This window comes from Cynoglossus semilaevis, chromosome 5, assembly GCF_000523025.1.
Source record: "Cynoglossus semilaevis isolate Cse_v1.0 chromosome 5, Cse_v1.0, whole genome shotgun sequence".
Taxonomy (NCBI): Eukaryota; Metazoa; Chordata; class Actinopteri; order Pleuronectiformes; family Cynoglossidae; genus Cynoglossus; species Cynoglossus semilaevis.
In genome coordinates this window covers 7,917,084-7,929,488 of record NC_024311.1, presented here as the reverse complement: position 1 = coordinate 7,929,488, position 12,405 = coordinate 7,917,084, and the positions used below count along the sequence as shown (strand labels likewise).

Here is a 12,405-nt window from a genome sequence, read left to right as displayed (position 1 = left end):
CCAAAATCATTTTTTGTAACAAATGACCAAATACGATGAAGTATTTTCATTCAAACCCAGTTTTGGATTTTAACTGAACACAGGAAAACATATGCTTTTTTTGTATTAATGTCCTGATTCTTCTGTGCAGTTAGAATAGATTTTTTTTATTCTGTTTGACGTTGAACTCGGTGGATCATCACTTTGGGACATCACACTGTTTCTTATTCATCATCCGGCTGTTTCTGCAGGAATGTACCAGCAGCAGAGACTACATCAGATATACTGTGTTTGGATAAGGACGGAGAGAAGTCCTGATCTGTCTGTAGGTGTGTGTATATGTGTGTGTGCTCGTCTTGGTTTATTTCGTGTGTACATATAATCGGAATGACACCATGTGTGCAATATGTCTTGTGTTCTGTACGAGGGTAAAAGAAACCCAGGCATAGAAACCTTTCTGCCGTTCCTTTGGCACCAAGGCAGGTAGAGTTTTCTAGAAGAAATATGTCTGTAATTGTTCTACTTTTTTCAGATGACTCATTCCTCAAAGAAAAACAAAAACAAAGAAAGAAAAAATAAAAACACCAACTTCCACGATATCTTCAAATTCCAGCCTCTTTCTTAAGACAAAATACTGCATGAATGTGATCTGGGATGTAAACCCACAGTTGGTTAGTTGAGAACAGCTGTCTGACAACTTTGACCTCCACTCATGTCCAGCTGATTTCTGAAGGACCAGATAAATCTGTGATTTGTTTTCTCTGGATAAATGTTTTTTTTTTCTTAATAAAAGATGATCAGTGGTTTTGGTCTGACTCCAGTTCAGTTCTCGGTCCTCAGTCTGAGCTGAGGATGTCTGCATTTCTACATCTACGCTACGTCTCAGCACGAACCCTTAAACGTACCACCATCTGCTGGTCTCCTTTTGCACCTGCATATTTTGTGTGAACGCAAACACTAGTTTGAATTTAGAAATTAATTATTAAAGTAACCCCGTATTTTTTTTAGCTTAAAACAGGTGAGTGGTTAGTTCTATATGTATACTACATAATTATTATTTTCTATTATTATTCAATACGCTTGAATTTAGTAACAGGTCTTTTGAAATGCCTACGTGTGTACTTACGCAGTATTGTTATAATTAACAAAAGTCAATAAAATACTCAAAGTTATGTTAAAATAAAAATCATAACTCTCCACACTAGTAATATATATTAATATAATTTTGAGTAAGGTTATACGTGCCAATATTAGGCTTCGAAATCAAAAATAGAAGTAAACGTCTGTCATTTGAATTTCCAAGGTCCCATGAACGCATCATCAACGGCGTTCTTAATTTTGATTCGTTGAGAATCCCTTGAGGCTCTGCGGCTGCGTCGCTTTTACTCTCATACCTTGGGTTGTTTCATTTGACTGCGCATGTGCTGGTAGAATTCCGGAACACGGAAGCAAAACAAACATTTTGGCGCGATGTTGACCAAGTTGAAGTTGTTTCAGTGAAACTGAGAAGAGAAGAAGACACGGATAAAGGAAAACGTTTTTTAGTGAGTATATATGAGTATTTAAACTATTTACACAAACACAAGTACAACTCTACGCTACGTGAAACAAAATAGTTGTTAAGCATTCAAGCTAACGGCCTTTTTCAAAAGAAAAGCCCCGACAGAAGTAAAAGTATTTAAATAGTACTTGAAACACACAGAAACATACTTTAAATAAAACTCTTTGTCTGTGTTTTTAAATTTTTTTGTTTGTTTGCATTGTTTGTTTCTGTACTGCTGTGGATGTATGAGGTGTATTTACAAACTACTAACTTTGTTCTACTATATTATACATCAACTTAAACATATGATTATAGATTTATAATTTACCTTTTTAAACAAGGTCGCCCCCCACCTCAACTTTGTGCCATGTATTAGGTATTTGTTTCACATTTCTATTCAGTATACATAATTCTAATCTACTACTACTACTACTGCTGCTGCTACTACTACTAACACTAACCTATCAACATCCACTGTTCAGGTTTTCCATATTGTTTGATTGTGGGCTGCTACTCCTGTTTGTATGTTATTGGATTTTGTAGTATTTTATTTTCTATTTATCTATCGTGCCAATTACATAACAGGGAAAGGGGAGAATGGGGTGTTTGTTGAGGGGTGGAGGAGAGGGGTGATGGTGCAGTATTTTGAAGAATGCTGCAAAATAAACTTTTACACCTCAAGGCTTTGACCGAATGGAACTACAGGATGCATGGAGTGGTACTGTTAGTGTGTGTGTGTGTGTGTGTGTGTTTACACTAGCCAGTTGTGTTCAGACTATTGATGTTGGTCAAAATAAGGTCCACCTCCTCCCTTCACTCTGGCTGTGCTGAACGTTTACCCTATAAATCAGTCTTGCCTTGGGGAAGGACAGGCAGTCCGCTCAGCTCTCCGTCGTCCACCGTGGCCACCAGGAGGTGACAGGTTGTCACATCTGCTCCTGTCGTATTAGTGCTTCAGCAGCAGCTGATTACAGTTACATTTTTACCTTCACTCCCTGACTTTTTTTACTCTAGTCACCTCGTGTCACTTCTTCTATTTGTCTGGATCTAACAGTCTGTCCCACTCACACACTGGTGTCGATCTCTGTGTGGAAGTTAACTGGAGGGAACGCAACAGCTTTTAAAAACAGAAATTCAACATAAGTCAGTTGTTCAATTAAAGGAGAGTGTGAATTGGTCTCACTGAATGTTACTGAAGCTCAGGCCTTTGATTTGTATTTCCTCATAGGTTGTTTGGTTCAATACCTATGACATCATTATCTAGACGTCAACTAGTAAATTAATCTTTAATATGTCGTGTCTGCAACTGACCTGACATCTGACCTCTGACGCCGACCATTGAGATGGCCAATTATTTAAGTAATAAATAAAGCATCACGGATGCTGCTTGTAATGATTTATGGTTAACCATTGCTGTAGTACCAAAACATGCCACAAGATGGCAATAGAAAGCCGCACAGAAAGTCGAAGGAAAATTAAGGCTGTGGATCTAATGTCTGTAATTACTCCACAGTTCAGAGTGTACAGCTATAATTTGAATAAACAGCATAGTTTAAGGAATTTTTAAATCAAATTTTATCCAGTTTTATTCCAGCTCAGAGTGTGAGTAGAGTGTGTAGATCTGTTTAAAAAGTTGATCAAAAGCATTTCCTTATTTTTTTAAAATGGCAAAAATGCAGATGCTGTTCATTACAGTTTTTGTATTTGTTTAGACATCCACAAAAAATGCATTCATTTTCACGTTATCATCTATTTACACCCAGCTTGTGTTTTTTAAACATTGTTAAAATTAGTTGAAACAAAAAATCTTTTATATCTTTTATATCAAATGTTCAAAAGTGTCACACCTGGGTTTGCAGTTAACAGTGGAACCATGGAACCGTATTGTGTTGTATTGTCGTTGAAGTTTGGACTAATGAGTGACTCTAAAGATCTAATTTTAATTATACTTTTAATTACCTTCACATATGACTGGCATGAAATTTGGAAAAAATGTGATCTAATGTATTTTCCCATTTGTTTTAAATTAATTTATTCATTCTCCTTCATTTATTCATCTTTTAAAGTGTAAAACTTTTCAAGGTCATGAGGCAGCTGTAGAATTTGGCGATTTGTCATAGTTGTGTTTTTTTGTTTTTTGTTTCATATGCAGCCAGAACAAAGACTGGTTTAAAAAATACCTCTGCTGTCAATAGGAAACGAGGAATATTAGCATCTGTGGCTGCCGATGTTTTATCTTCGTTAGTTCCCGTCCCTGCAGACCTTGGGAACCGTTTGCCACTAATTTGTTCTTTAGTGTCTATGAAGAGCCAGGCAGCCTTTATAACTATTTTATCACTCGGCGGTATTTCTTGTCGGCGCTCTCATGTTGGCTCTCACGACACAATTTGCCAAACGGGGTGGCCTTGAAACAGCAGGGAGGCTATGAATAAATTACTGAGGGTTATGCAGACGTTCAGACATGAAACAAAAGTAAAAGCAGGAAGTTAATAAGGGGAATAACACGGCATCAGGAGATATTCTGCCTCTCCCTTTGAGCTGTGCTGATTTGTAACCTTAATCTGATGAGTCTTTATATTCAGTGGAAAGGGAGAGGATTCCTCTGTGAATGCAACGCCATTAGGTTTCTTCTTCTTCCATTTTTTCTTTAAAGTAATGGCATCTTCTTTTGTGTGAATCTCAGCCTGTCCCTGAGCTCCGTTACACAGAGGCTCTGAGGCTGCAGACAGGGTGTAGTGGATGGAGACGAGCGTCAAGGCCGATCTGGGACAGGAAGTTAGTGTTGAAGGAGAAGGTTTCAGCAGACTGTAGTGAGACCTGTGGCTCTGTCCAGTGGTCAGGTGGAGGAGGTGGAGGAGATGAAGATGCTGAGATCTTCACTGGGAGTGACCAGGACGGACAGGATTAGAAATGAACAGATCAGTTAAGGTGGAGATGGTTTGGACATGGGCTGAGGAGAGAGGATGGATGTAGTGATGGAGAAGATGGAAAAGAGAGGGGGGACCTGGAGGATGACTTTTACCCCCAGGTCACAGCCTGCTCCTGCATCTGGTCCAAGGACTGAACTGCACTTCCTTTTAATGTTCTTTCAGTTTGAAGAAGAAAAAAAAAACAAAACAAAAAGAAATGATTAAAAAAACTGACTACAGTGGGGAGTAGGAATTCCAACCCCTGACCAGCTCCACCCACCCCTCCACACTGAGGTAGGGGGCCTCTGAGTGGTGACGCAGCTTGACTGGTCCATTACAATCAAGGCCTGGAGTATTTCCATCTGATTCACTGACCACTTTAAACTGGTGCCAGGGCCTGAGGAGTGTAGTCATCATCAGAGCGTGTGAGTGTGTGTGTGTGTGTGTGTCCACTCTAGTCCAGCCCACTGGTGAAGGGTTCTGTTGGTCTGTTGTCTCCCGATTTTCTGCCCTGATTGGACCGAATGAGCAGTTATTGTGTCGAATGTCGGCGAGCCTTTCAACTCCTCTCATCTAAAGAAAACAAGTGTGGTTATGACATCATCACAGGTCACATGATTGTTGACATTCCACAGCCGTAGTATGGACTGTAATATTTAAACAATTAACATTTCAAATCAGTCAGTTTGGTGCAATACATATGATGATCAGTATATAGACTATATGTCACTATATATTTTCAGGGTTTATATTTTTAATTCATACTTTATATTTTTATTTTTCATACTTGTTTATATTTATATTATTTAGTATATACATTTTTACTATATAGTGTCTATATTTTTTAACGCTATTTTCTTTTTCTTCTTTGGGTTTTTATATTTCATTTTTATGTTTATATTTCTATTATATTTTGTGTTGACTTTTATTTTTCAGTCCTAATATTTTAATTTTCAACATTTATATATTTTATTTTACAGTTTAAATTTCTATTCATTCTAAGTTATGGTAAATATATAAATTATATTTATATTTTATATTGAGCATTGTTTGGAATATGCTAAATGAATAGTTTCATCATTGTATTAATTTATCTTATTGCAGTACCTTGATTTTAATGAGGTTGTTATACTAAAATCTGACGAAATATATATTTTTCCTGTGTTCAGTTCTCAGCGTCATTTTTGGTCTCGGCCCAGAATTCATTCATCTCGGTGCGTCCCTAATATTTACACTCTTCACACGGTGATGGAAATAACAGTACGTTTGGCTCCGTGTCTGGATTCCCTTTCTCAGTCGCTCCAGTGTAAGATTATCACGTACAGCTGCATTTTCAGCTGACGACGCTGTAGTGTGTATGAATGACTCTTAGTTCTGACTCTCTTTGATTCTGATACATAAACCAGTCCGGGCTCAAACCACAGCCCAGATGAAAACTACCACCACGCGGTGAATCCCTGAATTCTCATCTGCTGAAATTCCCTCCTGTCTGAGTGTAAATGCAGCCAATTTTTGTGCTGGTGTCCTGGGCATGGATGTGTGTGTGTGGTGGGGCGGTGTGAGCCCACAGTGATGGTTGGCCTCAAGAAAATGATTGAAGATGGAGTTTTAAAGTGCACAGTAGTTCTGCTATCTCGGTTCATTTCAGATGATGGCGCACTCGTAGACGTGCACTTCTGCGAAAATTCAAAGAATAAAACCATTTTTCATTGTTTTAAAACCTGTCAAATTCAAGGCCCTGGGGCCAAATTCGGCCCCCACAGGAGTTTTTTAACCTGATAAATAAATTTTTTTTTTTTAATTAAAAAAAAATTTCTCTCGTTTTTTTTTAATTTTAATGTTTTTTATCTCTAACTTGAATAAATAATAATCAATAGCAGAAACATGTATATGTTACGAAGTAGTTCCATCTATACAGTCTTCCAAAAATGGTTACAACGAGCTTTTTAAAGATTTCATTCAAGATAGCGCCTCCTACAGTCTAATGTTAACGGGTTAAAAGTTGTGTCGTCTAATAATGAGTGACTTTGTAAGTGGGGTAATAATGTGGTTGCTCCACAGAAATCTATGAGCTTTTGTTAAGTCAGTAGGTTTTGGACCACATGGTGCAGCAATATCCTGTGTGTGTGTGTGTGTGTGTGTTGTAACGATGGTACCTCTCTTTAGGTCACTTCATCAGTGGGGCCCCTCCATCTTTTGTCCTCTTCTCTCGCACTGTATTTCCCTTCGTGTGTTTTCATTCATTCAAATGACACACACACACACACACACACACACACACTCTCTCACACACACTCAGACCTAGAAACCGTCCACAGCTCTTTCTCTCTGTTCTTTACAACCACTCAGTGTTAGGTTTGTTATCTGTGGATCCTCAGATTCTTCCCCTGAACGTTGTTTTCAAATGAGCCTCAACTGACAAAATAGAATAAGAGAAAAAACAATAAGGAATGTTTTATTTTTTTCATACTCAACTGTTATGTGTTGCTTGAATATTGCACCGTTTGTTTTATTTCATCTTTTATTCATGTTATTCATCAATGTTATTGTAGGTTTTTATTGTTTTTGTCTGTGATCAAAAATGAAACCTTCAAGGTCTGTCGTGCTTCAGTTGGCCACTAAGGTCTGGGGGCGGAGCCAAGGACACTGAAGAATAATAATCTTCATCAGCTGCACTTTCAATATTTAATTCATGGCTAAGATTCAGTGGTCGTCTACAGACAGACAGACAGTCCACAGACAGACAGGCCACTGTGTCTTCTCTGCTGCACATTGTTGAACCCGCTGCCTTTTCCGCCCCCTGGCCACGGGGTGTATTTTTACAGGAGATGTTTATCCTTTAATGCCAGCTAAGCTCTAATTTTGGGTCGTCCATCCATCTCACTGTCTGTCTGTTGGGCTCCAGGCAGCTGGAAAGAAGCTGTGGCTTCAGACCACTGGCATCGACTGAGGCTGAGCCGCTCACAGAGATACTTTACTGTCATGACTAGTACACGTGAGTACCAGAAGTACTGACAGAGCTAATGGTGATAATGTATGTGTGACTGTTCCAGTTCCTGTGGTGTGGAAGGCACAAGTCGTCTTCAGACCAAATCATGGTTCCTGTTGGACTGGATCATCAAGTCAGACCACTGACCTTGACAAGTCCTCATCTTTAAGACATTCATATTTCCACTGGTTGGTTTTATTTGGACTCGGGAATTAAAAATTTTTTTCCATCTCTATAAACATCTTTTTTTGGTTTGTAATGTATTTGGTAGAACTGAGGTTTTTCAACAGGTGGTCTGTGACCCCTAGATGGTCCATGAAGGTGCTGTAGTGGGATGGTTTTGGACTCCAGTGCTGGACTGGAAAATGGTTCAAACTGAGTTTCATTTACAATAAGGTCAGGCTGAGGAAGAAAACACCAGGAAGAGATGACAGAGGGGAAGGGGTTGGGGGGGTGGCTTGGGAGGAGGTGGGACCCAGGTGGAAGCAGGAAGTGGAAGAAGCTCAGGGAGAATTAGAACGAAGTGGAACAAAAGTCGATAAATTTAATTCCCTGAATTTTTTCCCAACAAATTTAAAGTCTTCAGAAAAACAGCAAATTGTAGCAGAAATAAATGAGGAAAGTTTTACGTCCAAGTCCATAATAAAAACATTGTATTAATGAATAACAACACAGAGTAAAACGAAAAAAAAAAAACCCACAAGTTTATTAATAAGAAATTAATTAAATGTAATAGGTGGGTGTGGCAGGAGGTGGTTGAATAAATGATCGACTGATTGGATGACCTAAGTGTCAGACTAAGTGTTGTGTACATGTGTATACACACACACACAGGTTGGCTGACACCTCGGCTGGAGCAAAGACAGAAACCTCAGGTGTTGATGTGGGAGGAAATGTTTTTCTCTGACTTCTGGCACCGGGCTGACAACTGATGACATCTCGCTTTTCATCTAATGATTCCCTCGACTTCAAAGTGAAAGTAGGGGAATCCCACCACACACACATGCACACACACAGATATACACACACACAGACAGAGTGAGGTATGAGATGATTACTGCTGTCGTTTCCTTCTGTAAATATCTTCCTCAGATGTTGCACTTCTTAAACACAGGCGTCTTTCTTTTCATCCTGTTTTGGTCTGATTTTGTGAAACAACAATGTTTAACAACAGATTAGTGTCAAATACTGGACCGACACACAGTTTAACGTAATGTTCGATGAAGACGACTCCAAACAAATGAACAATTTGCGGCGTTTTAGTTTAATTTTTAAAATGTTTGGATATAATTTGTATCACTTCAAGTTCAACCCAAATACCGTATTTTCTGGACTGTAAGACCAGCTGTCGACCGACTGTCGGACCAGCCAAAAAAAAAAATCTATTTTATCACAGTATCTGTGTAGTTCAAGTCTACTGTAAGTACTGTAATTTTTTATTTAAAAAAAACAAACTTTAGGAGCGTTCAAATGCAGCTGATTGTGCTCTTGGCCAGGATCTGCCCACGACAACCCCTGATGACAGAGTTTACCCCTGTCTGCCAGAGGTGAAAACGTGAGTTCTGGTCAAACTGATGCTGGCCACAGAGGCAGACACACCCCGAAATAACCTCACACAGAAAAGGCACAGATTCTCCCCAAATATCCCATAGATAGAAGAGAAATTACATGGTCCAAAATAAGGAGCAGATACAGACCAGAGGAGTCATCTGCAGCTGTGCAATCTGCTACCAAAAAAAAAGTAAGTGCCACATTAAAGGCAGGAATTTTTTATGTTTTGTAGTTAGTAAACTTATTTTGTTTTCTTGGATTAATGAGAGTTTTCGTAGAGTTTGTAGGAATCAAAATGTGTAATAAAAATAGTGGGGAGGGAGTGAGGGGCTCATTACCACTATTGAAACAAACTCCAACTGTCCTCAAATGATCCAGGATTGGTGGAAAATGTTGAATGTATTTGCATTGGAAAATATATTAAAATGATGTATGTAAATTAGGAATGTAGTAAATGTGTATACTCAGTACTTTGTCTGTGAATGCCCAGTGAAATAAGCTGTGATGTCATCTTTACTCTTTGTAATCCTTACAGTTCTGTGTAACTGGGAACCTATTGACCTGATACAACTGGACCGGATCAATGTCTCTGATCATCTGAACCAGAACCATCCCAGTGTGGGACCCCGAGACAGCACGGTGGCTGGGTTTCATCCCAGTCTCTTCATCAAACTGTGGCGATGACGGCGTGTCGTCACCGCCTGAGGTTAAGTGTGGGAAAACTCCTCCACCGACACTGAAGTCAAACACAGGCCAGTGAAATTACACTGTACATCTTAATGATCAACAGACACAGGGACCAGCTGTTAAGTCATGTGATCAAGATAAAAGGAGTTCTTGACTGTGGAAGAGTCGGTTCCACAACAGTTCCACTACAGTGGGACTGTTTCAGAGGATTTTAATGGACAGTAATAAAAATTAAATTATATATATTTAATTTCAAATATCACTCTTTACATTTGGTATTAGGAAATACGAAGGAAATGCAAATGTTTTTTTTTCAAATGAAATAAATGAAAACTACAGAGTAGTGTTAAATTAAACTATATTACATTAGTAATATTAAATATTTTAAATTAGTCTACCAACTGAGGATGTAGTGAAATAATGTTTTGACAGGTTTAACATTAAACATTGACCTAAGTCTCCTGTAGATTATCATTGTACTATAACATTTGAAGTACTTCATGGGTGAAGTATATACTTCATTTGCATTTTTTCCTCAGACTCGTGCAGATATTGTGATGTTTCTCACCAGGTGCTGGCAAACACAGCCTGTTTGTGATGCATTCAGTGACAGGTTGTGCACCAGTACAACAATAGGCCATGACTCATATTCTGCATTAATATGGAACTTCCTACAGACTGGTTGATAAAGGTGGGGGGTGTATGTATGTGTGTGTGTGTGTGTGTGTGTGTGTGTGTGGGGGGGGGGGTACGTGCTGTTCTAAATCTGTGTTAGCATTGTTTGATGTAAACCGTGTTGTTCTGGTCTTTTCTGCATCTTTTATTGGTTCTGTATTCAACACGACATCATGAATCTCCCAGTGATGGTGGAGCAGCTCAGTCCTGCTTTGTTTTCTCTGCTGTCTTTTCTGACGTTCTCCTGGGCTGGAGGTTCAGTTTTGGACTGTTTGGGTGAGAACGTCTGTAGCTCTGCCTCCGTGTCACTTCAAAATTTGAATTGTATTTATACATGAAAACCGCACCTGAACTTGTGATTTATTTTTTGATGATTTATTTATTTAAACATGATTTTACTTCTGTTTTTATGCTGCTGTGTTTATTTAAACTAGTTAATCACAGCACGGTACATCTGTCAGCTGAATTCACTGATTTAGTCATCAATCAAAATTATATGTCAAAAACAAATTGCTAATAAAAAACACATAACTGTGATTAATCACATACCACCTTTAACAGCTTCTTGTTAATGTATTTGTGTCATCGCGGTACCTTTAGTTTTTGCGATTTTTTTTTAAACAAATTTTCTGATGTGCTGCAGTTGTAGGACCACCGCAAGCCACCAGGGGACTGTGCGTTCCATACCACAGTCTTTAAATACCAACATGGATCAAGACAGATGTAAAACTTTTTCTAATCACTGTAGTGACCCCTGACGACGGGACCAGCGGGATCATGCACGTGTTTTTCAATATATATACGTATATATAAGTATGCATATGTAAATATATATATTTATACATATAAATATATAGTTTTTTTTCAGATTTCCCACATTAATAGCTGGTTAACAATAACAATATGGAACCATATGGATATAATGATGTTTATTTTGTAATTTTTGTTCTGTCAACTACAAGTTCAAAATGAACAAAAACTTTTATGGGCGGGGCCTATTTGCCCTAGAACGCCAAAAAGCACAGGACCGCCCCTGCACTGTTTACATATTACACCGTAATATTTTTTTTGTATATTGCACTTGTATATGTTAGTACATATTCAAGTGCAATACATGTACATCCAAGTACATGTTCCAGACCGGTTCCTGAACCACAGAGAAGAATCTTCTTGAATTTCATTCCTTCTCTTTTATCTGCGCCGGGTTAATGGAGCTGCGCTCTGATTGGCTGATCTCTGATGACATGGACTCCATCCTTAAGGCCGTTCACAGAGAGTCGCGCCTCACTGTAATTACAGACCCCGCCGCCCCCCTACACACACATACACACACACACACACGTCTCCGCTCATGACTTCACTCAGAGTCTGCGCGCACTCCCGGCTGCAGCAACCTGCAGACTTCACCTGAATCTGACAACGTCCGCACACCACGCACGATGCGTGACGTCAGGTTAGGTTTTCCTGTGCGCTGTCTGAGGAGGTAACGGTGAAGAGTTGTGATCCTGCATGTCACCATCATCATCATCATCATCATCATCACTGCCATCAGCATCAGCATGGACTGTCTCCTGCTCCTGATGTGGACTCTTCCGGTGCCTGTGGTCGGCTGCAGCTCCTTCAGACTTCTCTCCACCACGGTCCTGTCCTGGAATATTCTAAAGGCACGTGATTAAAAGTGTATTTGACACGAGTGATTTTCTAAAATATCTGTTTATTTCGTCCACACCAGCCTGCTGCAGGAGGAGCCGGTCAAAGAGACAACAGTTTAAACAGAGGGAATCATCTTTTTAAACACTTTCTGGCTCTCACTCCACTTTCCTACAACCTGTTGCTGCTTGTCCATTTATTTTTCTTTTCTCTCTGCAGACGCTGCACATTTATCTCTCCCACACCCCCAGCTCCGTGTCGGCTTCTTCCAGCGACAGCCGCGGATTAAACCACGGTGAGTGCGGGTTCTATTCTCCTCATGTGTGTTCGTTTCTTCCAGCTGGCACAGTTCCAGTGTTTGTGGACAATGAGGCAGAGAAAGTGTGAATAATGGGAGATAGGTGGTACTTACTGGTACCATG

The 12,405-nt window shown here is 39.4% G+C and overlaps 1 protein-coding gene and 1 long non-coding RNA gene across 2 annotated transcripts in view; both read left to right on the top strand.

Moving 5' to 3' along the window:
- Positions 1-1,383: 1,383 nt before the first annotated feature.
- Positions 1,384-9,274, top strand: LOC112487056 (uncharacterized). Its single transcript, XR_003049788.1, has 2 exons — positions 1,384-1,523; positions 7,337-9,274. It is a non-coding gene; the product is annotated as an uncharacterized LOC112487056 (long non-coding RNA).
- A 2,069-nt stretch (positions 9,275-11,343) lies between these two features.
- Positions 11,344-12,405, top strand: part of adamts18 (ADAM metallopeptidase with thrombospondin type 1 motif, 18) — a 35,759-nt gene continuing 34,697 nt past the window's right edge. Inside the window, exons 1-2 of the mRNA XM_008310279.3 lie at positions 11,344-11,997; positions 12,203-12,278. Of these exons, the coding sequence (XP_008308501.1) occupies positions 11,893-11,997; positions 12,203-12,278 (181 nt within the window). The 5' untranslated portion in view covers positions 11,344-11,892. The remainder of the gene's footprint in view (positions 11,998-12,202; positions 12,279-12,405) is intronic.